Source organism: Sander lucioperca, chromosome 14, assembly GCF_008315115.2.
Source record: "Sander lucioperca isolate FBNREF2018 chromosome 14, SLUC_FBN_1.2, whole genome shotgun sequence".
NCBI lineage: Eukaryota > Metazoa > Chordata > Actinopteri > Perciformes > Percidae > Sander > Sander lucioperca.
The window spans coordinates 26,862,956-26,890,509 of NC_050186.1; the positions used below are offsets into that span (position 1 = coordinate 26,862,956).

The 27,554-nt window shown below is 39.9% G+C and overlaps 2 protein-coding genes and 1 long non-coding RNA gene across 7 annotated transcripts; 2 read left to right on the plus strand and 1 right to left on the minus strand.

The window, feature by feature from the left end:
* The first annotated feature begins 219 nt into the window (after window positions 1–219).
* LOC116034719 lies at window positions 220–23,889 on the plus strand. 3 transcript variants are annotated; one of them, XM_035991173.1, is made up of 7 exons: window positions 220–230; window positions 16,302–16,452; window positions 19,508–19,653; window positions 22,777–22,841; window positions 23,286–23,453; window positions 23,527–23,631; window positions 23,727–23,889. In XM_035991173.1, the coding sequence occupies exons 2-7, from the start codon at window positions 16,333–16,335 to the stop codon at window positions 23,738–23,740; spliced, it is 618 nt and encodes a 205-aa protein (XP_035847066.1). In that variant the 5' UTR covers window positions 220–230; window positions 16,302–16,332; the 3' UTR covers window positions 23,741–23,889. The 3 variants fall into 3 exon arrangements, with proteins under 3 accessions (XP_035847066.1, XP_035847065.1, XP_031133277.2); XM_035991172.1 differs by lacking the exon at window positions 220–230 and having other exon boundaries at window positions 16,208–16,452; XM_031277417.2 differs by lacking the exons at window positions 220–230; window positions 16,302–16,452 and adding an exon at window positions 18,495–18,766.
* On the plus strand, window positions 6,585–23,888 carry LOC116034718. Of its 3 annotated transcripts, none has more exons than XM_031277416.2 (7): window positions 6,585–6,867; window positions 7,619–7,764; window positions 10,738–10,802; window positions 11,223–11,390; window positions 11,465–11,569; window positions 11,665–11,709; window positions 16,983–17,444. In XM_031277416.2, exons 1-6 carry the CDS (start codon window positions 6,748–6,750, stop codon window positions 11,676–11,678), a joined length of 618 nt encoding a protein of 205 aa, XP_031133276.1. In that variant the 5' UTR covers window positions 6,585–6,747; the 3' UTR covers window positions 11,679–11,709; window positions 16,983–17,444. The 3 variants fall into 3 exon arrangements, 2 of the variants coding, with proteins under 2 accessions (XP_031133276.1, XP_031133275.1); XR_004894965.1 differs by lacking the exon at window positions 16,983–17,444 and adding an exon at window positions 23,810–23,888 and having other exon boundaries at window positions 6,586–6,867; window positions 11,665–11,734; XM_031277415.2 differs by lacking the exon at window positions 16,983–17,444 and having other exon boundaries at window positions 6,587–6,867; window positions 11,665–11,753.
* LOC116034721 lies at window positions 19,385–25,001 on the minus strand. Its single transcript, XR_004101188.2, has 3 exons — window positions 24,913–25,001; window positions 20,598–20,602; window positions 19,385–19,395 (listed from the first exon to the last, which is right to left on the minus strand). It is a non-coding gene; the product is annotated as an uncharacterized LOC116034721 (long non-coding RNA).
* Window positions 25,002–27,554: the final 2,553 nt, after the last annotated feature.

The following is a 27,554-nucleotide window of genomic DNA, read 5'->3' on the forward strand; positions in this document are numbered from 1 at the left end:
TTTAGCTAGCAGCTGGATTAAACACAGTTAAAATGCTGACAGCTAACGTTAAACTGTGTAAAGTGTGACTGTATTTCAACACCGGGACGCAACAGTCTGCTCTGCAGCACAGCAGATGCCGACGTCGGAAAAACACAGTGCGGTGCGTTCACTGAAACTGGTAACCTACAGCCTCGCGGTGCATTCAAAGTTATTGTAAAATACCCTTTTCCCATCTGGTGGTTGTTTTTGTCATTCAACAGCAATTTACTGGTGAAATAAGTTATTGTTTATTATAAGTTATAGTTAGTACATTACTATTAAATCATTTCATTTTGACCATATGGCCGAAGTAATAAACAAGATGTTCTTAAATGTCGCCGACTGTTGTTTAGTACCCTTCTTTTTTTTCTTCTTTTTTTTAACTTTCTTAAAAAGTATGGGTTCAGGCACCGTTTAGGCACCGGCACCGTTTTAAAAGTATCGCTTTAGCACCGGTATCGGGAAAAAAAACAAACGATACCCAACCCTATAGAGCATGTTGTTTTGCTATGGGTCTTAACATTAATGTGAAACAGCCTATTTGGGCATACATGTCCCCGGACCTCCGTAGATAGTTGGAGTCAACTTCCGTGTTTTAGTACAGTTGGTTTTTACACCTGATGCAAACACATGAACTGTAATGACCACATTTTGGGAACAGTGGTGGCCGAAAGGTTAAAGCAGTGAGCTTGTGACCGGGAGGTCATCGGTTCAATCCCCAGACCGACAGGATAAAATCTGGAAAAGTGGGAAAGTGAAAGAGCAGCGCTTGTCCCTCCCTCATTACCACCACTGAGGTGCCCTTGAGCAAGGCCCTTAACCCCAACCACTCCAGTGGAGCTGCTCAGTGGCCAGCAGATTGTGGTTGTATTGGGTGGCTTCCAAGTATGAATGTGTAACTGTGTGAAGGTGACCGTCGTTGCAAATGAGAATTTGTTCTCAATCGACTTACCTGGATAAATAAAGGTTAAATTAAAAAAAGAAAATTAAAATGTTCAAGTGGACTTGGGCATGGATGTGTTCACACTTCAAACGAACTGTCTGGGCGGAGTCTAGCAATTTTCACCCATTATGGTATGTATGTTTTTATAATAAATATTTTAATCATAAAACAATTTTTGCAGCAGAGGACGTCTGGCAGATTGGCTCACCAGCATTGCACAGGTGCCCCGACCAGGAAGAGCGGACTGGACACTACAGGTGCCGCTAGCACCTTCCCCGTATCACTCAGGGTAAAGACTATAGCCCCATTTGTATCTTATGTAATTACAAAAGATTTTTCTTTTGGTTGGACATGGGTCTGTGCTTTGTCGAATTCCCTCTAGCATTCATGTCCCTGCTTTGGACAAGGTGGTAAGAGACTCTTTGATGCATTGTAGGGGGTAGGCGTCCTTATGGGTGAGAGCATTCAGCCGTCGGTAATCAACACAAAACCTCCAGGTTCCGTCTTTCTTTGGCAGCAGGTGAAAGCCTGTTCCCACTCTTTTTGGGAGACAGCTGCACTTATATACTTTTATGCAAAGTGCTTTACATTTGGCCTGCCACTCACACACTGATGTCAGCGAGCTACCATGCTGGTCTGACCATCAGGAGCAATTTGCACTAGTTGATAATAGGAGGAGCCAGGGGCTGAAGCTCCAAACCTGTGATGACTGGACAAAGTGGACCTAAGTAGTCTATATCGACGACGATTAATTTAGGGGATTGCTCCGGTTCCGCCGGAAGATCCCCTGGATGTCCCTCATTTTCGGCCGGATGTCCGTCACCTTCCGCTTTTTGTATTGGCGTTCTAAACTCCGGTCCATTTATGAAGACGATGGTTAACTGCTCCTCGGATCTCTGCAGGGTAAATCCAGACAGCTAGCTAGACTATCTGTCCAATCTGAGTTTTCGGTTGCATGACTAAAACAACTTTTGAGCGAGCACATGTTCAACCTAAACAAGTTCCTTCCCGAGGCTATTTTGCAGAGGCACCGTTATTGCGTCCGGCACCTGGCACCGCCCAAGACGATTGTGATTGGTTTAAAGAAATGCCAATAAACCAGAGCACTGTTTTTCTCCTATCCCAGAATGCTGTGTGGACTAGCCCGACCCTCCTCTGCAGCACTGTGGAGGAAGGTCTGGCAATGCGAAACTACTTCCTGTGCAACAGCCCTCCAACACTATCAGGTCGAAAAGTGAAGTTAGTCCCTGGCAACTTCCCGATTACTGGTGTGCAGCACTTAAGTCGTGATAAATGGCAACCTATGATTGGTGGGGGGCCAACTTTCTCAGCCACATCATTCATTTTATTCCTCTGTGATTGCCTAATCTGACACAGTTTTGATCATGGATGCAAAAATGCCATGTAGTCTGTTTAATGAAAAACTGGTGGTGAAAAAATTAGCTGATAGATGTGGATTTTCAGGATGTACTTATGTGCTCTAAAATAAAATTAGGGGATAAATTGACTGCCACCGAGGTCAAAATGAGATGCGAGACTGAGCAGATATCTCTGAACATCCAGCATACTTAACAGACTAGTTTGACACCTAATTTATAACCATTCATTTTCCTGATTAATTTTCCTGTCGCCTTGGTCTTAAGAACGTCTCATGTGGCTCGTGTTAATTTGATCTCACGGGGAGAGCCCCCCATAATATCTCCAATTTAATTCTTAACGCTTCCTGTTCAAACTTATATTCCTGTCCTTTTCAATTTAGCTGAAGGCTTGAGCAGATGGAATTGGGCGACGGGCCGCAGTAAATTAATCGTTTTGGGAGTGAGACGTGATATCAGCAGCCAAACAATCGCACCTCCTCTTCAGAAAGGGCGACCTTCGACCGCGTGGCAGCGCAGCCGCAAACCCCGAGGACAAACCCATTTCAGAAATCATCATGGAAAATCATGTTGGCCGTGTGTACGGACAGCGAGGGACAGGCTGTATTACTGAACTCCCCCGTATTCCCATAATAGAGACCACACAATGGCACGCTGGCCAATTCTCTGCCCCACTGTTAAAATGAAGCCCTATTCAGTTTTATGTAGGCCATCTGTAAGTCTACTCAATCCTAAAAATAAAGATTGAGTGGAATAGAACATATTCATCGCTCTCTGCTCTCGCTGTAGATGGCTTCGAGCTGAATGGGATCTCTGAAAAGAGAGAGCTGAGCCAGAGAAAACACAGAGCACTGCGCTGTGATTGACTCAAGGCCTGTGAAATAGGCTAAATCTATTATTCAGACTTATACAGGACTGTAGGGTGAAGCCCATACCTTAGGGGGAATAAAATCAATATTTGCCAAATGGCCTTTTGTACCGGTGCAGCACAGTAGAGCATTGTGATTGATCATTAGTTATTTCTTGCTACAATAGAGCCACGATATGTTATACTGTCTGTCATTGATCCCCTTTTTCCTGTATTATGTCATGTTAGAATAATAACTGTTATACTAAGTAATTATGTGTGGCTCTATATAAATGAAGCTAGCAGGACTTCTTGCTGCAGTGGCTGCTGTATTTTGGATTATTACACGGCTTTGTTATATACTCAATTATGGTCAATTACGGCATTCTACCTTCTGTTATTTCTGTAAAGCAGGCTGCTGCTGTGAATAACAGACCGTTGCTGTGGATGCAATACTGATCATAGAGTCTGGAGGACCATTTTGAAATCGATGAAATCATTTTGAAATCAACATTTTGTGACAAGTTATTGATTTCTTTTGTATGTAGCTCTGTAATAAGCTGCACTTATGCACTTATGTACTGCAGCTACTCTGAGTAACCCCTAGGGGTCCCGGACCCCCTGTTGAAGATCTCTGCTTTACAGCATACAGCACTGTTATACAAATGGTAGAAAGGTTCAGAATAAGTTAGTCAACCAAACTGTACAACAGATAAATACATATCTTAATTTCATGCATTTTTAGACATTTATTTCCCTCAAAAAATGAATGAGACAATCTTAATGGAATGTTGAGGAAAATGTAATATCTACAATCAAAATGTGTTAATTTAGCCATCTTGTCAAGTTAATTAACTTATACATTAATCTATAATTAGATACACTTAAATGTGATTTATAAGGCAGGTCCACCACACCAAAAGATGTGGATTTTGCTAGAATCGAGAGGCGATGTGGGAAGTAGCCCCGATGCTTCTCAGCTAAGCTAGGCTATAGTTATCTTTGAGCAAGTTTAATTTAGCTGGTTATGTAGCATTTTACTGCCTTATTCATGTGGGATAACATGCCTATGTTTTCGATGACAAGAATCAGGCAGGGATAAGTAAGCTAGGTGAATTTAGATTGAGCAAAGGCTAGCTGTGGTTATCACCTGCTAGATTTTTAACAGCCTAAAACTGCTCAAAAAGGGGAATACATAACCTAACCTTTAACTGACATGCGGCACAAGAACAGGACAGTTAGGTTTAGGAAAAAATCGTGGGTGGGGTTACAAAATGTATGTTTCTGTGACACACGGGACAAGAATGTGACATGAACCCCGGTCTCCTGTGTGAAAGTCCTGTGTTGTTTGACCCGTCCACCACCCCAACCAACCTGCTTACACGGATTTTATGTCTTTCTTACTACTCACTACCTGTGGCTCTTAATACTACATCATGTTGCAGCACCGCAGTCGAACTGCTGCTATGCCCGGTGCGTCCCACACAGATGCTAAAGGGTGATTTTTGGGAATAAGAACGAGTTGGGAATAAGAACGAGTTGATTATTCATAGTGAGGTCAAGACATATAGTTGAGTTCTTAAAAAGGGGTAAATTAGAATGTAGTCTGGCACACAGGTGAAATGTATTAAAGTCTAAAAATCACCCTTTGATAGAGGCTTTAGTATGATTAGCAAAATAAAAGTATTAGTGGTAGAAGTAGTTGTAGGGTTGATGCATAGTGTTGACTAGTTCTGATACGCCTAATGTTTCCATGCAGCCTTCAGCAGCGTGTTAAGGTAACTGTTACACAACAACAACATGAAGCCGAAACACATGGGACAATACAGAGCTGCAGGCGGCACAGAGGCAGGTGTTCTCCCAGCCCGGGGCCTCAAAGGGCCACCTGGCACTCAGGTACACACACAGTTACTGTATGAAGACTCTCACTTCCCAATAATGTAACTGCATGAGATCCCAAGAGCCAGCTCACAGACAGGGCAGCTCTACAACACACACTATAACACACATACGCACACATACACAACCAGTAGCTGAGGAGACAACCTCTGCCCAGGTAGAATTAGTACAAAGTGGTACAAAGTAACTGGAACAGGCACTGGAATTCTGGGAATCAAATGGGTGGCAGCTGGTAGCAAATGGGTGATACACTGATAACTTTGACAAATACAAAATACATTTTGTATTAATGAAGTAATCAGCTGCCTTCAAGTCTAACTGAAGAGACTTTTTTTTTAAATGTAGACAGGTATAATACAATCACTGGTTTTGTCACTCCTTGGCTATAGTGCAAAACGTCTAGCTCTTCTTTTCACTGTTGATCCAGGGCAAATTTCGAGGGCATGCATAATGTTCTCTCCAGCTAAAAGTTGGGGACAGATTTTTAAGCAATCTTCTCATCTTCTTTCGTAACATCTGTACTCTGGCCAGGCCCAGAAGCGGTCACAACATGGTCATAGCCTACTACCAGCTTAATAAGCATTTCAGTCTAGAGTAGCCAGTTCGACCTTCTTGTGTTCACCATACCATTAAGAAACTTTATTTGGGCAAATTTTCATTTTTCTGAATTTATTTTGCATTAAGATGTGAAGTCATGACCCACAGTAAATAATGGAATCAGAAAACACATACATAAAAGAAAAAAATTTAGATGTATTGTAGATTACACTATCCAGGGATAAATGAATAAATCCAAGTTGGTTAAGGCTTGGATTAGTGTCACCAGTTACCGTTAATGTAACAAAATAATGGAAGCCCTTAGAACAGTGGTTTGACACTTTGAAAAAAAACAGCCAAAAAAATTATTTTTATAAAAAAAAAATTAGCAGCCTGACTTTTTTGATCACAAGGAAAAAAAAATGTTTAAAATTCTTTTGAAAATTATTATTCCTAGAAAGATTTACATTTGGGGTAAATGGGCACAAACATGCATACACGCTGGTAGTGTCCGATTTTTAAGCAATCTTCTCATCTTCTTTAGTAACATCTGTACTCTGGCCAGGCTCAAAAGCGGTCACAACGTGGTCATAGCCTACTACCAGCTCAATAAGCATTTCAGTCTAGAGTAGACAGTCCGACCTTCTTGTGTTCATCATACCATTAAGAAATTTTATTTAGGCAAATTTTAATTTTTCTGAATTTATTGTGCATTAAGATGTGAAGCCATGACCCACAGTAAATAATGGAGTTTTGGATATTACAGCAGTATATGGCAAAGGTCAGTCCTGGTTTTAGCTGGATTTAAGCAGTCCTGTGTTGGACTATAGTCAATGTAGGCATTGGTGTTCACAGGCAACTCAAACAAATTAATAAATAATTAATCCACAAAAACAACAGAAATCCTACACCCACAGCAAACCTTGGAACCCCATTTGAACCTGCAGAGAGGTATGCTGGCAGTGAAATTGCTTGCACAACAGAAGCTTGTAACTATGCCACTAGCTACTTCTATAAAGGCTGACCGCCTCTCTGACGCTCAGTCATCGTTACTTTCGTGACAGCTATCATCTGTGCTTGGTGTTTTTTTCAGTTATATTTTGAAGCTGATCAGCTGTATCATCATGAATCTGTGGCTCTGCAGTTGTTTTCTGGTAGTGGGACTGTTTCTGAGCAGCTCGGCCCTGACGCCTGAAGAATGCCAACACTTGGTGAAGCCTTTGCTTCTGATTGAACCGTCAATGGTAAGCCTTCATCGTTCTACTGCCTTGGTCTTTGGGTTTGTGTATTAGGCATTAGCATTGAGGCATTAAAGCATTATTCAGCGTTTTGGAAAGTTCTTCCACAGTTTGTGCCTCTCAAGGATTAGCGTCACATTTGAGTCAGAGATAAGCATGCATTTCTCTTAAAGATAAATAAATGCATGATAAGAAATAAATATGTAAACCCTTGCACAATAAAAAAAAAATATATATTTTAACCAATTTCCCAAGATGTAACTCTGTTTTTAATCCAGGTAGTGACTGGCTACCATTTTTGTTTGTTTTAAAAGACTTTTAGCGTGCAGTGGACAAAACTTTTTTCATCCAGATGGTTGAGTGTTTAAGGATTCTGGAAATCCTGTTAGAACAGTAGTAGGCTATTGTTAAACCAGGTTTTTCAAACATCCCCACATATATATCCAACACACAACCATTTTGTTTTCTAATATGTGTTCAATTTGAAACTTTGCCTCTGGGTTTTGAAGATGTGAGGACTTATCATCTCAGCAGCTAACAGCCCAGCTGCTAAGGTGACTGGCTATGTGTCAGCAGCCCCTTAATTCTGGCTCTGATGTCTCCACTGCACTGACACTACCTTTGCCCAAAAACTCTTTCAGTTAGTTCTAGGTACCTTTTGAAACGGTTGGTACTTTTGCCCTTATCCCAAAGTTTCAATAGCTATATAAATATTTATGTCGCTTGTGACTAAATTACTTCATGCTTTTGTATGCAGATGTATGGCTGGTGGACCACTATTGCGGGTTACGTTGATGGTGAAGGATTTGATGCCATTCAGAAGGCAACAGAGAGCACCTCGATGAATGTGACTCAATCACCATCCAGCCCAAATGTAGTTGTTTTATCTGAGAAGAACAAGATGTGAGTTTATGACTGTACAAATACACAACATAATAATGTATGCAAATTATAATTAAGAAAGCATTTGAGGGAAGAAAACAGTGCTAATGGTGATCACTTTTCCTGCTTACGTCCATTATTTGTCATTTTTTATATATGCGGCTGCTGGCTCACTTATTTCCTAATAATAACATCCAGTTACACCACTATGCAGATGATACTCCGTCATTATCACTAAAACCTTTAGAATCAACCTAAGTGTAGTCTGGATCGACCACAGTTAATTTACCGGATAGTTGCTGCGCCGCTGGAGGTTAAGCTGGGTGTCCCTCACCTTCCAGTTTCTTTGTGTTTACGTTCTAAACTCCGGTCGCTTCGAGGAATAGCAACCGGGATCCTCCGAGCTAGCAAGCTAACGTTACATGCTGAAAATGTAAAGTTTTGAAGAAAGATTTGGATGGTCCAACCAGGCAGGCCTGCTTGGTTCTTTTGGTGAATGGTTGTAAAGATTTACAACGAATATGTTTAGGGCATTTACCTTATTGCTCCGAATATAAGACGACCCTGATTATAAGACGACCCCCACTCTTTCAAGACTCATTTTTGGAAAAATACTTTTTTGAAGAACACATCTTGTTTTTATAAAGAAAATAATTTTATTTGAAAATAATTCTAATAAAAACACATTGAATAAAACAAGGTAGACGGTTGTTTTTAACATCTTTTAAATAAATTTTTTTAGATGAAAGTGTCACATTTAAATTAACGGTAAATATTTCCAAGGCCTTCCGCTGAATGACTGCTCTGGTAATGGGCATCCCATCATTTCATTTTTTAGACACGTAATCACACACTCTCTTGTCAATCTCTTGGAAGCGGCCGCTTTGAGGACCACGTTAAGATTTTCTCTGGCTGTTCGTATTTTTAGACGGTGTACCGTTGTACTCTCTATCTCGCTTGATCATATAAAATTACAGTGCTTTCGGGCGTTCGTTGAGGTGCCATCTAAAACTCTGCCATTTCGACCAGCTGTTTGTAACATTAAAATAAAATGGATTATGGATAATTTCATTTATATAATTATAGCTGACTTTACCAGCTGACTTCTCTATTGGCTGTTGAAACAGGTGACGTCCCTTACGTTGTTAAACCAGCCTCTGCGACTTGAACAGCTGAAAGTCTAGACCCCAAATAGAACGGCGACCCCACTATTTCAGAGCTATTTCCAGGAAGAAAAAAACGTATATTCGGACCAATACGGTACTCTTTAACTGGGACGGGTTGGGACGGATTGGCAAGGATTTGTTGTCGACAAAGTACAGACTTGATACACTGGTAAGAGCAAATTACATTCAACCAAGTATCCAGCTAATTTAAATAGCTCAAGTTATATTGTGTAAACAGTTAACTTTATTTAATATTGTATGTTACGTTTTCTTTAGCCGGGTGCAAATGTTCCACCAAAACAAGTTCCTCCCCAAGAACATTTTACAGATCCACTGTCTTTGCGACTGGAGATTAGCGCTGGCCAAGACAATTGTGATTGGTTTAAAGAAAGGCAAACAACCCCTGACCATGTGTGGAGGGGCCAGACCTTACTCTACAATAACCAATGTCACAACACTGACATCGCTAATGGCCCCAGTTCACAGCCACACTCCAAAGCCATCCGATGCATCCTGGACAGTGGTGGTACGCTGCAGATAAAAGAAAGAAAGAAGGTTTTTTTTGGGGGGAGGTTCTTGACAACCTCCTTTAACTCTCTCTTTAACTGATTAACTTTACTGATGAAAGGCCCATACAAGCTCTGGTTGGGCTTTTTCTTCAAAACTTGCCATTTTCAGCATGAAGCTTGCTAGCTCGAAGTTTGTTGTCGTTTCCCTTAAGCAAAGTGGTTTTGTGAACAGCAACACACAGAGAGCGGAAGCGGGGGGACATCCAGATGTCAAGCAATTATCCTGGAAATGTACTTCCGTTAATCCAGATTCATCCAAACCCAACATGAGAGCTCAGGAGTCATATTTTGAATATCGGTAAATGACATACTTCTTGTCTGCGTTGGCTTAAAGGAACATGCCGACTTATTGGGACTTTAGCTTATTCCCCGTATCCCCCAGAGTTAGATAAGTCCATACATACCCTTCTCATCTCCGTGTGTGTTGTAACTCTGTCCGACGGCTCCACCGGTAGCTTAGCCTAGCACAGATCCTGAAGGTAATCGGCTCCAACTAGCCTACTGCTCCAATTAAGTGACAAAGTAACGCCAACATGTTCCTATTTACATGTTGTGATTTGTATAGTCACAGCGTGTACAAATAACAAGGTCACATAACACACAGCCATCATCTAACCGTATATAAACTGGGAACTGTATTCTCAGAAAGGCGAAGCAGTGCTACTTCTGCTACTTGGGCGGAGTGATATGCTTGCAGCACCTGAGAAGCCCCGAGCAGAGTAGCAATGCTTCGCCTTTCTGTGAATATATCGTTCCCAGTTTATATACGGTTAGAAGATGGCGGTGTCTCATGTGACCTTGTTATTTGTACATGCTGTGACTATACAAATCACAACATGTAAAAAGGGACAAGTTGCCGTTATTTTGTCAGTTATTCGGAGCAGTTGGCTAGTTGGAACCGATTACCTTCAGGATCCGTGCTAGGCTAAGCTACCGGAGGAGCCGTCGGACAGAGTTACAACACGCAAGGAGATGAGAAGGGTATGTATAGACTTATCTAACTCTGGGGGTTACGGTGAATAAGCTAAAATCCCAATAAGTCGGCATGTTCCTTTAAAGGTCAAATCTTGATCTCGGTAGTAGTTTGACGAAACAATCCTAACTTAAGGTCCATTAACTAGCCTTTTCCAAGCTTTCAAATGTCATTCAGTATTCATAAGGGAAGAAATCTTAACTTTTTAAGACAACATGGATAAGAAAGTCATAAAACAGCTCTGTCAGAATATGAACTCACCTTTTCCTCTTGTTGTTTTCCTCAGAAATGGAACCTGTGTGGACCTAGCTGTCAATTTAACCATTGATGGCAACACTGCATCAGGGTCAGGTAAGATACCCTATCAAAGACGATACTGTTTCTACATGTTTGTTAGTCCTGTTGGTCAGAGAATTCGTCAGGGCAGATCATGTTGCCTTCAGATGCTTATAGTCTTTCAATTAGTGATGCCCAAAAAGGCTTCATGAACCATTGGTTGTATTTGGTGATCTGCATGGTGTTAATCTGCATGTACTGCCAGTGCTACAGTGACAGAGCAGTTTGAAAATCAGCAAAGTTTCCCATTAATCTTTCGTCCTGCTCCTGCTCTGGTTGAGGGAAGTAAACTCTTCCCACATTTTTGCGGTCCAATCAAATGTGAAGTGTATGATTTACCGCTCAAATATTCTGTTTCTCTAGAAAATACATCACAGTACAGATGCTAAAGGTTTAAAGGACTTTAAACTGTTCTGACTTTGTTTCTGTCCTCAGTGGGTGACATGGTCTTTTCGGAATTCCGATTGCTGCCGAGCTGTGACGGCTGTTTCATCTTGAGCGTCAACACCACCGCCAGAAACCTCGACAAGTTATTACAGCAATTAAACATCAACATAGACGTTACAGGGGAAGAGATCAACATTCGTGCCATTTATTTGATAGGTAGGTATGAAGGAGCCTGAGAGAAAATAACATTTTATATCTAAAATACTCATTTATTTTTGCTATGTTTCCAGGCAAAGAGTCCACCGTGAAGGATTCCGAACTCGAACATTTCAAGCAGCAGGCGAACTGCCTCGGCTTCTCCAGAGAACCAGACTTCATCTACGACCCCAAGAACGGTGCTACACCTTTTAAACCTGTCTGATTAAATAATGAAATTAAGATGCTTGATGTCAGACAGAACTGATTTCTTTCTCTCTCTTTCCCTCTGCAGGATTCTGTGCTTAAGGCGAGGGCATGAAGTTTCGACCAACTTTTATAAATATTTTAAACTATAGGCTAACTGAGGAAGTTAGTTAGTTTAAAAAAAAAATAGCAGTTTAGTAATTAGCAGCCTGACTTTTGTGATCACAAGGAAAAAAACTGTTTAAAATGCTTTGGAAAATTATTATTCCTAGAAAAATTTACATTTGGGGTAAATGGGCACAAACATGCATACACGCTGGTAGTATCCTTGTACTAATAAAGTGTGCAGTAAATGTGGAAAGTTTCCCTGAAACCATTCTTTCATTTATTGTTTACATGATGATCTTGAGTGTAGTACTCCGTCTAAATTCTGAATGGCTTCCATGCATACACGCAGCCTTATATAGAAAGTCATGATAGAACTGTCTTACATGTTCCTTCTTCTCTTGTAATGTACAAACTATAGAAAAAATGTATGGAAAGGACATTGAGCTGATTGCTGTGGTCATTTTACTAGTACAAAACAAAATTTCAATAGCAGTTATTTGTCATGATGACAACACACGTCAGTGGGGGCTGTAAAGGGGAGACTGTCCTATCCTGAAAAACGCTCCCAAAAGTTGCTTGTACAAGCAACAATTACGACCTATATTTACATTTCAGGGTCGGTTGGGGTGGTGGATTGGTCAAACAAGCACAGGACTTTCACCCGGAAGACTGGGGTTTAAGGATAAAAGTAAACAGTTATTTTTTAACTTAATCTTCTCGTTCAGCGTGACGTGCGTAACCTTCAGGAAGTGAAGTAACGTCTGATTTTAACCCAAACCATGAACTTTTACTAAACTTAACTAAGTAGTGCCTGAACATAACCAAACTGCGACCATTTCACAATGTTAAAGAACTGTTTAAAATTGCAAACTTTACGTTCAAAACTGAGACCAACGTTCTCTGGTTTAGACATGACGTTGTATTAATGCCAACGCTAGGGGCACTAATTGATAAAACCACTCCTGTGGGTTGTATTTGTGGGTAGGAACAAATAAATCATATTTTGGTTGGTTTGGAGAACTTGTTGGTAAAGTCTGTTGCAGCTGGCTGAGACTGACTGTATGAAGACAATCACTTCCCAACAATGTACACTACCGGTCAAAAGTTTGGGGTCACTTAGAAATTTCCATTCCACTCCATTACAGACAGAATACCAGCTGAGATCAGTTGCATTGCTTTTTAATCAGGGCAGTAGTTTTCAGATGACATTATGTGCTTACATAATTGCAAAAGGGTTCTCGACTGTTATAGAAAGAAGTGGCTGATCTTTAATGCAATATCTACATTGCCCATTATTAATTAGTACAATTGACAGAATTGGGTAGAATTAGTACCAAGTGGTACAAAGTAACTAGAACAGGCACTAGAATTCTGGGAGTCAAATTGGTGGCAACTGGTAGTAAATGGTTGATACACTGATAACTTTGACAAACACAAAATAGATTTTATTTTAAATAAGTATTGAGCTGCCTTCAAGTCTAACTCAAGAGATTGTTTTTTTTTTAAATGTAGACAAGTATAATACAATCGCTGGTTTTCTCACACCTTGACTATAGTGCAAAACGTCTAGCTCTTCTCTTCACTGTTGATCCAGGGCAAGTTTCGAGGGCATGCATGATGTTCTCTCCAGCTGAAAGTTGGGGACAGATTTTTAAGCAATCTTCTCATCTTCTTTCGTAACATCTGTACTTTGGCCAGGATCAAAAGCGGTCACAACATGGTCATAGCCTACTACCAGCTTAATAAGCATTTCAGTCTAGAGTAGCCAGTCCAACCTTGTTGTGTTCATCATACCATTAAGAAACTTTATTTGGGCAAATTGTTCTTTTTCTGAATTTATTTTGCATTATGATGTGAAGCCATGACCCACAGTAAATAATGGAGTTTTGGATATTACAGCAGTATATGGCAAAGGTCAGTCCTGGTTTTAACTGGATTTAAGCAGTCCTGTGTTGGACTATAGTCAAGTTAGGCATTGGTGGTCACAGGCAACTCAAACAAATCGAGAGGCACCTGGCTGCAGGCCTCCACTGTGAGGTAGCTTCCGGTGCAGGCCCCACTGTCAGAACACCTCCACTATCAGGACGGGAAGTGCTTTTTTAAATGTCGATTTTACCTGCCTTTTAATTCTATGGAGACCAGCGAGTCAGCATATGTCCACAGAAAGTAAATGCATGGTTTCTTGTGTTCTTCGTCAATATAGGTGCCGTAAAATAGTAACGTTATAGAAGTCATTAATGATGCAAATTACCGAATGTTACATGTCGGTTGGGTTGTCGTTTTGAAGCTAAGTTAGATAACGTCAAAGTTAACTTTCACCAATGGCGGTTAGCATCAACACCTTAAGTTCTCAGTGATTATTCACGTTTTAGTGCATAACGTAAAGTAACTGCTCGCATTTGTTTTGTATATATCGTTATAACACATTTTTGTAAACTCTCCTTGCATTAGCTGGGCATCGTCACAAAGTTGAAAATGTGTCTTTCTGAACTCACAAACGTGATATGTGAGACAGCCAAGCTACCAACACGATGCAATACACCATGATGTTTTGCCAGAGGTCAACTAGCTAATTAGTGATATCACCTGTTTAAGTGCACAAGTGATCAAAATGTGGCAGGACTACATGGCACATTTTATTTTTATTTTTCCACATCTGTTGTATGCTACAGTATATAAACAAAACGAATAGTCACTGAAATTACTGAGAAATAGCATGCTTCTGCACCATCAGTACTTTTATTTTTGATACTTGAGTATATTTTGCTTCTAACATAACATACTAAATTACTTAAGTGTCTTGTTTTAGCCACTTTCACTTAAGTACGTTTTTGAATGCCGGACTTTAACCCGTAGTGAAGTATTTTCGTAGTCATTATTACTACTTCTACATAAGTAAGGCCTCCTTTACAGTACCTGGTGCAAGTGGCCATTTTACCTGTAAGCAAAGACAATCTAAGTTTGCAGGTTGTATACATTAATTTTGAATTGAAGTTCATGTACTATAATTCAAACATGATGCATTTTATATCCTTTTTAGATGCATCATTCCATGTGGTGGAAAGCCTGCAGTGGAACGCTGCACAATATATTGCAGTCAGTTACACTGCCCCCAAAGTGGACCTGCCTGATGTTCTGTACATGAGGGAGGAGAACCAGGCTGAGGCTGCTCTGCAGTATGGGAGGTTGTGGAAAGATGAAGTGGATGACCATGAAAAGGAATCAATCCTGGAGCCCTTCAAATTCACATTTTACAGCACTGAGGACATGTGAAAATTATGTGAGGAAATAATGGACAAAAGACATAATTTGGCCTATTGTGAATGTGACACAGATGAGTGAGTTTGTGTTCGAGAACAAAGGGCTACAGAACATTTGATCATGTTGTGACTTGGTGTGTTTTTTGTTTTTCTCATTGATCACTTAATAATTCACTTGGATTATACTGTAGATATCAAGAGTTAGGGTTGTATCTAGTGGTACTTAGGTGTTCCAGCAGCACAATAACATAATTAGCATAGACATAGGACCAAAAATGAAATGTATGGTGGTTAAGAATAAAATTACAGAATAATACAACAGAAAAACAAATTGAAAAAAATATATAGAAAAAGAGCAGTGCAATAAAGTCAAAGTTAAATGATAATGAAAAGGCAGCGAAGTACTGTATATACTGTATAGTACACAATAAAATGTATAGGCCTATGACATCTTATGAGATGTTGGCTTATGAATATGAGTAATAACTTAAAAGAAAATGTGTGCACTGACCAGTTAGTCCTGCCCTACATTGTTTTCATTGATCAATTATTTGACGACCTCTTTTCAAGATCCTCAGCTTTATAGTAGGCTAAAAAGACAATTGAGCCCCGAGTCATATCACCCATTTGTTTTTCATAATGACTAAGTTGTAAAGTTACGCAGTGCAGTGTATATTAGTCTACATATATGGCAATCATTAATGAGAAGTGTTTTGAAAAAGACAAAGGCTAATGCTTCAATTGTCCAAATCAAAAGCTTTATTTTTTTCTTTGAATTAATAGGTTATGGATGGCTTTTTTGGACAGAATAAATCAAAATGCCCACGTTGGGGCTCATGCGCAACATAAAAGGAAAACACAGAACAAAAATGACAAACAAAACAAAAGTTTACTATATAAATAAAAACGATATATACTATAGACAAGGAATTGATAGATTTTACATCATATTGTTTACTAATTAATGCATTTGTGAGGAAAGCGATTCAACCGGAAGTGATTTTATTTTGAAATGCATCCCGTGTGTTTCCTGTCCTGAGAGTGGAAGTGGCTTGAGAGTGGAGCCTGCTGCGGTAGCGACCTCACAATGGAGGCCTGCAGCCAGGACCTCTTGAACAAATCAGTATGAATGATTAATTCACAAAACAACAGTGTTATGAAATCCTACACACACAGCAAACCTTGGAACCCCATTTGAACCTGCAGAGAGGTATGCTGGCAGTGAAATATCGCTAGCACAACAGAAGCTTGTAACTGCGCCTAACTAGCCTCTTCTATAAAGGCTGACCGCCTCTCTGGCACTCAGTCATTGTTACTTTCGTGACAGCTATCATCTGTGCTTGGTGGTTTTTTTCAGTTATATTTTGAAGCTGATCAGCTGTATCATCATGAATCTGTGGCTCAGCAGTTATTTTCTGGTAGCGGGACTGTTTCTGAGCAGCTCGGCCCTGACGCCTGAAGAATGCCAACACTTGGTGAAGCCTTTGCCTCTGATTGCACCATCAATGGTAAGCCTTCATCGTTCTACTGCCTTGGTCTTTGGATTTGGTCTTTTCGGAATTCTACTTGCTGCCGAGCTGTGATGGCTGTTTCATCTTGAGCGTCAACACCACCGCCAGAAACCTCGACAAGTTATTTCAGCAATTAAACTTCAACATAGACGTTACAGGGGAAGAGGTCAACGTTCGTGCCATTTATTTGATAGGTAGGTATGAAGGAGCCTGAGAGAAAATAACATTTTATATCTAAAATACTCATTCATTTTTGCTATGTTTCCAGGCAAAGAGTCCACCCTGAAGGATTCCGAACTCGAACATTTCAAGCAGCAGGCGAACTGCCTCGGCTTCTCCAGAGAACCAGACTTCCTCTACGACCCCAAGAACGGTGCTACACCTTTTAAACCTGTCTGATTAAATCATGAAATTAAGATGCTTGATGTCAGACAGAACTGATTTCTTTCTCGCTCTTTCTCTCTGCAGGATTCTGTGCTTAAGCCGAGTGCATGAAGTTTCGACCAACTTTTATAAATATTTTAAACTATAGGCTAACTCACGAAGTCAAGAGACAAAAAGTGACTTAAAACATAAAACGTCTGGGCCGTAGTTTTAGATTCATAGTTGAATAAAATGGTATAACACAAACGTTCTCAAGTTGTGACTGTGTGAGCTAAAGATACTGTGTGAGGTGAAAGGGACAGGTGCATGCAGGTACTTTAACAACAGGAAGTGTTGGAGCTGTAGCTGTGACGCACATATCGGGGAGCTGGTTAAGATACCTTATTACACTTTACATACTGATTGCTTTAACCAAAAGTCATACACTTTCTTGGAGTCACAACTCAGTCAAATCAGAACACACATACATAAAAGAAACATTTTTAGATGTATTGTAGATTACACTATCCTGGGATAAATTAATAAATCCAAGTTAGTTAAGGCTTGGATTAGTGTCACCAGTTACTGCTAATGTAACAAAAGAAGGGAAGCCCTTAGAACAGTGGTTTGACACTTTTAAAAACAAAATTAGCAGTTTAGTTTTTTCCTTTTGATCAAAAGGAAAAAAAAATGTTTAAAATGCTTTGGAAAATTATTATTCCTAGAAAAATTGACATTTGGGGTAAATGGGCACAAACATGCATACACGCTGGTAGTATCCTTGTACTAATAAAGTGTGCAGTACATGTGGAAAGTTTCCCTGGAACCATTCTTTCATTTATTGTTTACATGATGATCTTGAGTGTAGTACTCTGTCTAAATTCTGAATGGCTTCCATGCATACACGCAGCCTTATATAGAAAGTCATGATAGAACTGTCTTACATGTTCCTTCTTCTCTTGTAATGTACCAACTATAGAAAAAAAATCGATGGAAAGGACATTGAGCTGCTGGTCATTTTACTAGTACAAAACAAAGTTTCAATAGCAGTTATTTGTTATGATGACAACACACGTCAGTGGGGGCTGTAAAGGTGGTTTTGTCACACCTTGACTATAGTAAAAAACGTCTAGCTCTTCTCTTCACCGTTGATCCAGGGTATGTTTCGAGGGCATGCATGATGTTCTCTCCAGCTGAAAGTTGGAGACAGATTTTTAAGCAATCTTCTCGTCTTCTTTAGTAACATCTGTACTCTGGCCAGGCTCAAAAGCGGTCACAACGTGGTCATAGCCTACTACCAGCTTAATAAGCATTTCAGTCTAGAGTAGACAGTCCAACCTTGTTGTGTTCATCATACCATTAAGAAACTTTATTTGGGCAAATTTTCGTTTTTCTCAATTTATTGTGCATTAAGATGTGAAGCCATGACCCACAGTAAATAATGGAGTTTTGGATATTACAGCAGTATATGGCAAAGGTCAGTCCTGGTTTTAACTGGATTTAAGCAGTCCTGTGTTGGACTATAGTCAATGTAGGCATTGGTGGTCACAGGCAACTCAAACAAATCAGTATAAATGATTAATCCACAAAACAACAGTGTTATGAAATCCTACACCCACAGCAAACCTTGGAACCCCATTTGAACCTGCAGAGAGGTATGCTGGCAGTGAAATTGCTTGCACAACAGAAGCTTGTAACTGCACCACTAGCTACTTCCATAAAGGCTGACCGCCTCTCTGACGCTCAGTCATCGTGACTTTCGTGACAGCTATCATCTGTGCTTGGTGTTTTTTTCAGTTATATTTTGAAGCTGATCAGCTGTATCATCATGAATCTGTGGCTCTGCAGTTATTTTCTGGTAGCAGGACTGTTTCTGAGCAGCTCGGCCCTGACGCCTGAAGAATGCCGACCCTTGGTCAAGCCTTTGCCTCTGATTGAACCATCAATGGTAAGCCTTCATCGTTCTACTGCCTTGGTCTTTGGGTTTGTGTATTATGCATTAGCATTGAGGCATTAAAGCATTATTCAGCGTTTTGGAAAGTTCTTCCACAGTTTGTGCTTCTCAAGGATTAGCATCACATTTGAGTCAGAGTTAAGCATGCATTTCTCTTAAAGATAAATAAATGCATGATAAGAAATAAATATGTAAACCCTTACACAATTAAAAAATATTTTAACCAATTTCCCAAGATGTAACTCTGTTTTTAATCCACGTAGCCACTGGCTACAATTTTTGTTTGGTTGAAAAAAGATTTTTAGCGTGCAGTGAACAAACCTTTTTTCATCCAGATGTTGAGTGTTTGGGGATTCTGGAAATCCTGTTAGAACAGTAGTAGGCTATTGTTAAACCAGGTTTTTCAAACATCCCCACATATATATCCAACACACAACCATTTTGTTTTCTAATATGTGTTCAATTTGAAACTGCCTCTGGGTTTTGAAGATGTGAGGACTTATCATCTCAGCAGCTAACAGCCCAGTTTCTAAGGTCACTGGCTATCTGTCAGCAGACCCTTAATGCTGGCTCTGATGTCTCCACTGCACTGACACTACCTTTGCGCAAAAACTCTGTTAGTTCTAGGTACCTTTTGACATTTTTGGTACTTTTGCCCTTATCCCAAAGTTGCAATAGCTATATATACATATTTATGTTGCTTGTGACTAAATTACTTCATGTTTTTGTGTGCAGATGTATGGCAGGTGGACCACTATTGCGGGTTACGTTGATGGTGAAGGATTAAATGCCCTTCTACTGGCAACAGAGAGCGTCTGGGTGAATGTGACTGAATCACCATCCAGCCCAAATGTATTTATTTTATCTGAGAAGGACAAGATGTGAGTTGATGACTGTACAAATACACAACATAATAATGTATGCAAATTATAATTAGGAAAACATTTGAGGGAAGAAAACACATATTTAACACTGTTAAACAAGTGCTACTTTTCCTGCTTACATCCATTATTCATTATTTTACTATATGCGGCTCCTGGCTCACTACACTTACTACACTTATATATCCTAATAATAACATCCAGTTACACCACTATGCAGATGATACTCCGTTATTATCACTACAACCTTTTGAATCAACCTAAGTGTAGTCTGGATCGACGACGGTTCATTTAACGTATAGTTGCTGCGCCGCTGGAGGTTAACCTGGTGTCCCTCACCTTCCAGTTTCTTTGTGTTTACGTCCTAAACTCCGGTCGCTTCGAGGAATAGCAACCGGGATCCTCCGAGCTAGCAAGCTAACGTTACATGCTGAAAATGTAAAGTTTTGAAGAAAGATTTGGATGGTCCAACCAGGCAGGCCTGCTTGGTTCTTTCGGTGAATGGTTGTAAAGATTTACAACGAATATGTTTAGGGCATTTACCGTATTGGTCCGAATTTAAGACGCCCCTGATTATAAGACGACCCCCACTCTTTCAAGACTCATTTTTGGAAAAATACTTTTTTGAAGAACAAATCTTGTTTTTTATAAAGAAAAAAAAATTATTTGAAAATAATTCTAATAAAAACACAGAATAAAACAAGGTAGGCTGTTTTTAACATCTTTTAAATACTTTTTTTAGATGAAAGTGTCACATTTAAATTAACGGTAAATATTTCCAAGGCCTTCAGCTGAATGACTGTTCTGGTAAAGGGCATCCCATCATTTTGTTTTTTGGACACATAATCACACACTCTCCTGTCAATCTCATGGAAGCGGCCGCTATGAGGACCATGGTAGGATTTTATCTGGCTGTTTGTATATTTAGACGGTGTATCCATGACAACGCCTCGTTGTACTTCCGTTCTAACTTCCGACTTTTAGACTTTTCTGTAGCTGGATATATCATTTGTTGCGTCTAAATATGAATGTGGATAACGTTAGTGATATTGAGATGCTTGCTACAGTTACATTTCTAGTGATAAATATCAGCGAAAACACTTATTTCTCTGATTCCCGGCTTTGTTCTGACGCCGCTGGGTGCTCCCCCTCTTCAGTCACTCTCTATCTCGCTTGACCATATAACGTTACAGTGCTTTTGGGCGGTCGTTGAGGCTCTTTCTAAAACTCTGCCATTTCGACCAGCTGTTTGTAACATTAAAATAAAATGGATTATGGATCATTTAATTTCTATAGTTGTAGCTGACTTTACCAGCTGACTTCTCTATTGATTGTTAAAACAGGTGACGTCCATTACGTTCTAAAACCAGCCTCTGCGACTTGAACAGCTGAAAGTCTAGACCCCAAATATAAGATGACCCACTTTTTCAGACGTATTTCCAGGGGAAAAAAAGTCTTATATTCGGACCAATACGGTACTCTCTAACTGGGACGTTTTGGGAAGGATTTGTTGTCGACAAAGTACACACTTGATACAGTGGTAAGAGCAAATTACATTCAACCAAATATCCAGCTAATTTAAATAGCTCAAGTTACTGTATCGAGTGAACAGTTAACTTTATTTAATATTGTATGTGACGTATTCTTTAGCGGGGTGCAAATGTTCCAACAAAACAAGTTCCTCCCCAAGAAAATTTTACAGATCCACTGTCTTTGCGACTGGAGATTAGCGCCGGCCAAGACAATTGTGATTGGTTTAAAGAAAGGCAAACAACCCCTGACCATGTGTGGAGGGGCCAGACCTTACTCTACAATTTCCGACATCACAACACTGACACCGCTAATGGCCCCAGTTCACAGCATAGACTGCATATAGAATGAACCAACAGATCCCGTTGCTCTGGACAGAGACCAGTGAAGGATATTAGAAGCACTTTTTCGGTGAGCGCTGAGCGTTACGGCGCAGCCTCCAACTGAGAGAGACGACATAATGTGACGTGAGCAACCTGTCTGAAAGTTGTAAGTCTTCTGGTAGCTGTGCCAAGAGAAATCTCAATCATTCCGAATATTGCAGAGACGGAGAGCGTATGTATATGTAAGGAGATAACATAGGCACAGGCTAATTATTGCTAACTAAAATGCTAGTTAACATTAGTAATTACACTTAAACAGCTAATGTAAGTCGAAACTGCCTGCGAGCTTCTCCTGTACTAGACGGTAATTCCTCTACTATGCAACAGTAAGTCCCATGGTTATGGCACAATCGTTATCCTATTTTTACAAAAACACCTGCTACGGAGCCATAACGTGAGATACAAGGTAATGGAGCCTTTTATACATTGTCGTGTTTCTTTAGAAATAAACAATGGACAAATAAAGTTTTTAAACACTTCAGATGTAAAGTTATTCGCTGTCAAAGTGACGTCAAAATGAATGACAGTCAATGGAATGCTAACGGGGGGTGAGTGCTAGTTAGCATCAAAATGGCTCTATGTGTTGTGAGGAGAAGCTTACCCCTTGGTTCACAACTGTCCGATGCATCCTGGACAGTGGTGGTACGCTGCAAATAAAAGAAAGAAAGGATGTTTTGGGGGGTAGGCTCTTCACTACCTCCTTTAACTCTCTCTTTAACTGATTAACTTTACTGATGAAAGGCCCATACAAGCTCTGATTGGGCTTTTTCTTCAAAACTTGCCATTTTCAGTGTGAAACTTGCTAGCTCCAAGTTTGCTGTTGTTTCCCTTAAGCAGTGGTTTTGTGAATGGCAACAGAGAACGGAAGCGGAGGGACATCCAGATGTCGGGCAGTTATTCTAGAAATGTACTTCCGTTGATCCAGACTCATCCAAACCCAACATGAGAGCTCAGGAGTCGTATTTTGATTATTGTTAAATTACATACTTCTTGGATGCATTGGCTTAAAGGTCAAATCTTGATCTCGGAAGAAGTTTGATGAAACAATCCTAACTTAACATCCACTAACTAACCTTTTCCAAGCTTTTAAATGTCATTCAGTAATCATAAGTGAAGAAATCTTAATGTTTTAAGACAACATGGATAGGAAAGTCGTAAAACAGCTCTGTCAGAATTTGAACTCACCTATTCCTCTTGTTGTTTTCCTCAGAAATGGAACCTGTGTGGACCTAGCTATCAATGTAACCATTGATGGCAACACTGCATCAGGGTCAGGTAAGATACCCTATCAAAGACGATACTGTTTCTACATGTTTGTTAGTCCTGTTGGTCAGAGAATCCAGCAGGGCAGATCATGTTGCCTTCAGATGCTTATAGTCTTTCAATTAGTGATGCCCAAAAAGGCTTCTTGAACCATTGGTTGTATTTGGTGATCTGCATGGTGTTAATCTGCATGTACTGCCAGTGCTGCAGTGACAGAGCAGTTTGAAAATCAGCAAAGTTTCTCATTAATCTTTCGTCCTGCTCCTGGTCTAATTTGAGGCAAGTTTGTGTTGAGCCGATGCCAACAACCCTCAGAACTGACCTAAACTCTTCCCACTTTTTAGCGGTCCAATCAAATGTGAAGTGTGTGATTTACCGCTCAAATATTCAGTTTCTCTACAAAATACGTCAAAGTACAGACGCTGTGTAAGGTGTAAACTGTGTTTCTGTCCTCAGTGGGCGACATGGTCTTTTCGGAATTCCACTTGCTGCCGAGCTGTGACGGCTGTTTCATCTTGAACGTCAACACCACCGTCAGAAACCTCGACAAGTTATTACAGCAATTAAACTTCAACATAGACGTTACAGTGGAGGAGGTCAACGTTCGTGCCATTTATTTGATAGGTAGGAAGGAACGAGCCTGAGAGAAAATAACATTTTATATCTAAATACTCATTTATTTTTGCTATGTTTCCAGGCAAAGAGTCCACCGTGAAGGACTCCGAACTCGAACATTTCAAGCAGCAGGCGAGCTGCCTCGGCTTCTCCAGAGAACCAGACTTCATCTACGACCCCAAGAACGGTGCTACACCTTTTAAACCTGTCTGATTAAATCATGAAATTAAGATGCTTGATGTCAGACAGAACTGATTTCTTTCTCGCTCTTTCTCTCTGCAGGATTCTGTGCTTAAGCCGAGGGCATGAAGTTTCGAACAACTTTTATAAATATTTTAAACTACAGGCTAACTGAGGAAGTCATGAGACAAAAAGTGACTCAAAACCTCAAACTTCTGGTCCGTAGTTTTGGATTCATAGTCTAATAAAATGGTATAACACAAAGGTTCTCAAGCTGTGACTGTGTGAGCTAAAGGAAGCCCAAGGTAACCAATATCCGGCCTAAATGAGTGAAATCCGGCGGAATTTCCGTCGGCAATGGAGCAATCCCGGAAGTGGAATATCGTGGATATAGACTAGGCAATGTGAGACTAGAAGTTACCTAACTAGCCTTGTAGGTATCACAAGGACACACAAATGATGTGGTTGGGTTTAAAACACTCCCAAGAGAGAGGCATTTAAGGGTTGAAAGTCCTTTGTTTTCCCCGGGAAAGCGGCTTGAATGCGCTGTGTTTTATGACACTTCTTTAAGTAATAAATGGAAAAAAAAGAAAAAATAAATAAATAAATATATATATATATATATATATATATATATATATATATATATATATATATATATATATAAATACATAAATACATATATAAATACATAAATACATAAATATATACTAATATATATATAATATATATAAATATATATATATATATATATAAATAAATATATATATATATATATATATATACATAATATATATATATATATATATAAATACTAAATATATATATATATAAATAAATAAATAAATATATATATATATATATATATATATATATATATATATATATATATATAAATAAATATATATATATATAGTTTTTACCTTCATGGTTGAATGAACTTATTGGAAGTCACTTTTGTGGTGAAAGGGACAGGTGCATGCAGGTACTAACAACAGGAAGTGTTGGAGCTGCAGCTGTGACGCACATATCGGGGAGCTGGTTACGATACCTTATTACACTTTACAGACTGATTGCTTTAACCAAAAGTCATACACTTTCTTGGAATCACAACTCAGTCAAATCAGAACACACATACATAAAAGAAACATTTTTAGATGTATTGTAGATTACACTATCCTGGGATAAATGAATAAATCCACTTAGAAATCAACTTGAATTGAAATTAATTGATTTCACCTCAACATTTCAATATTTAAAAAGCTAGTGTGACCACGCCTTGACCCACTTGGATTAGTTTTACCAGTTACTGTTAATGTAACAAAAAAAGGTAAGCCCTTAGAACAGTAGTTTGACGGTTGACCTATCTGAGGTGCCCTGCTATGATTTTGACACTTAGAAATAGTATTTTAAGTGGTTATGGAAAAATTAGCAGTTTAGTAATTAGCAGCCTGACTTTTTTGATCACAAGGAAAAAAATTGTTTAAAATGCTTTGGAAAATTATTATTCCTAGAAAAATGTACATTCGGGGTAAATGGGCACAAACATGCATACACGCTGGTAGTGTCCTTGTACTAAAAGTGTGCAGTAAATGTGGAAAGTTTCCCTGAAACCATTCTTTCATTTATTCTTTACATGATGATCTTGAGTGTAGGACTCTTGTCTAAATTCTAAATGGCTTCCATGCATACACAAAGCTTTATATAGAAAGTCATGATAGAACTGTCTTACATTTGTGGGTAGGATCAAATACCATATCGTCGTTGGTTTCGGGAACTTGTTGGTAAAATCTGTTGCCGCTGGCTGAGAGGACAGGCAGATGCCGTTTGGGAGGACGTTCTCCGGAGGGTAAGAACGAGGGATTGTTAGACCAAGCAGCAGTGGCTTAGCGGACCGGGAATGTCCTCTCTATTAATTTTATTTCTATGGTACATTCTTGTGCTGAGCTTTCCAGGCTCAAACTCTGCTGTGATGTGTTTCTAAATGCATCCAATGTTATTGTTGATGGGAACAGTGAAAGTGAGTTATGCTGATGGTCTGAAGTACCAACCTCTCAGAAATTCAGACTGGGTATAAACTGTTGTAGACTGCTTGTGTTTAAATATTTAGAAAGTCTGGTTGCTGGTGAGGCGTCTGCAAATGTCAGGGATACCAAAGAAAAGTACCAAGGTACTGAAAAGTTACTGAACTGTTTTGGCAGTGTCTCCTTTAGGGAAATACATTTAGTAAATGACTGTTAATGAAGTTTCGCAATATGTAGTCTTGCATTGCCAGACCTATCAGGAGTAAGGTCTGGCTATACCACAGATACATTCTGGGATAGGTGGAAAAAAACAGAAAACAAAAATGCACTGGGTTGTTTGCATTTCTTTAAACCAATCACAATGGTCTTGGCCGGCGCTAAGCTCCGGACACAGCGACGATGGCTCTGCAAAACAACACACACAATAACGTGAGCTATTTAAATCAGCTCGATACATGGTTAAACGTCATTTGCTCTTGCCAGTGTAGTGCTTGCTAGTTCGAAGTTTGGTGTTGCTTCCCGAAGTGAACAGAGTTCGAGAATGGCAACACAGTGAGAGCGGAAGATAAGAGACAGATGTCAGGATTTTTCCTGGAAGTGTTTTGTTGATCCAGACTATGCAGTATGTAAACATGCATATTAGGCATGCAGTTCTACTTGTCTAAATGCACAAAAACTGAGTTGACTAAATAAGCATAAATTATGCTAGCGCACTGCAAAAACCTTTGTTTGTCTTTAGTGCTAAAAGTCTGTTTTTGAAGCAAGTTTTTTAAAAATCTGCGAGTGTGATGACATCACTGTACAGGCTACGATATAGGTACGGCAAGTAACATACTGTTATTCATATGTATTCCACATTTTTTGCTGTATGTACCACATTGACTGCTGCTTTATAAGAACACTGTGGACCTTGTAGGGAGGAAGTTGGGGGGGATGGGTGGGTCATAAAACACAGAGCCTTAAAGCCGGGGAGCGGAGTTTGCTTCCTGGGGAAAATCAAAGTCTTTCACCCAGGAAACGGATGTGTGTTCCATGGGATTGTTTTATAGTGCGTTCCATTTACCTTGGAAATCGGAAGCTGTAGCTCAGAATGATGTCACACCCATTTAACAAGTCGGAATTCACTGTGGGGTTAAAGCTCTAGCCAGGTTAGCCATTGTTAGCAATACCAGTTGATAACAACGCATTTGGTTGTTTTTGTGCATACAAACAACGTGTCCACAGATAGAAGTTGGACAATACTGTGATGTTCTCCGACTTCCCAACTCGGAAGTCTGAGTTCACGGGGTGCGTTTCTCTATTTTCCTTCAGTACACCGTCTGGGTTTGCAGTATATTCTTGGGTTATCTCCGGTCAAATCTTTGGCGTTCCTATCAGCGAACAGAGGGAATGGCTGAAAACGATGACGTTGAAGTTGTGCGCTAGATTGAGTTGTGGCGGGAAAAGATGCGAGCTGGTGGCCATGATGTTGTGGCCCTCTTCCCCGCGGGGTTCGGGAAAAGTTTGATTTTCCTGCTCGCTCTGTTAGTGTTGAAGGAGTTGGCTAAGGCTAACGCTAGCGATGCTAAGCCGACGTCACGACCAAACGTTAGCGATTGGTTATGGCAGATCCAGAGTGGCTCTGGGCAGATCCAATAGTTTTAAACTTAAACCCGCCTTCAAGGAAGTTAACACTTGTCAATGGAGAGTGGCCAGACTCTCTGTACAAATGAAATGTAGGCTACCAGAGTCTGGTAGGACCAGGCTAGCGTTTCGACTTAGAATTGGAGATTTTGAACACTGAGTAAAAATGTAACACACTATTAATCCAAACCAGGATCTTTTTCCTAAATTAAGCTAGTCGTTTTGGTGCCTATTTAACTGTCGTCGCCGCGTGACGCTCACCTTTTGTCGGCTAAACTCAACT

What these genes read in the sequence shown, in the direction of transcription:
- LOC116034718 (XM_031277416.2), top strand. Translation starts at nt 6,748, where the DNA reads ATGAATCTGTGGCTCTGCAGTTGTTTTCTGGTAGTGGGACTGTTTCTG. An exon ending in TTCTGATTGAACCGTCAATG is followed by an intron (nt 6,868 to 7,618) that starts GTAAGCCTTCAT and finishes TTTTGTATGCAG; the next exon opens with ATGTATGGCTGGTGGACCAC. An exon ending in TCGTGCCATTTATTTGATAG is followed by an intron (nt 11,391 to 11,464) that starts GTAGGTATGAAG and finishes CTATGTTTCCAG; the next exon opens with GCAAAGAGTCCACCGTGAAG.
- LOC116034719 (XM_035991173.1), top strand. Translation starts at nt 16,333, where the DNA reads ATGAATCTGTGGCTCAGCAGTTATTTTCTGGTAGCGGGACTGTTTCTG. An exon ending in CAACACTGCATCAGGGTCAG is followed by an intron (nt 22,842 to 23,285) that starts GTAAGATACCCT and finishes TTCTGTCCTCAG; the next exon opens with TGGGCGACATGGTCTTTTCG. An exon ending in TCGTGCCATTTATTTGATAG is followed by an intron (nt 23,454 to 23,526) that starts GTAGGAAGGAAC and finishes CTATGTTTCCAG; the next exon opens with GCAAAGAGTCCACCGTGAAG.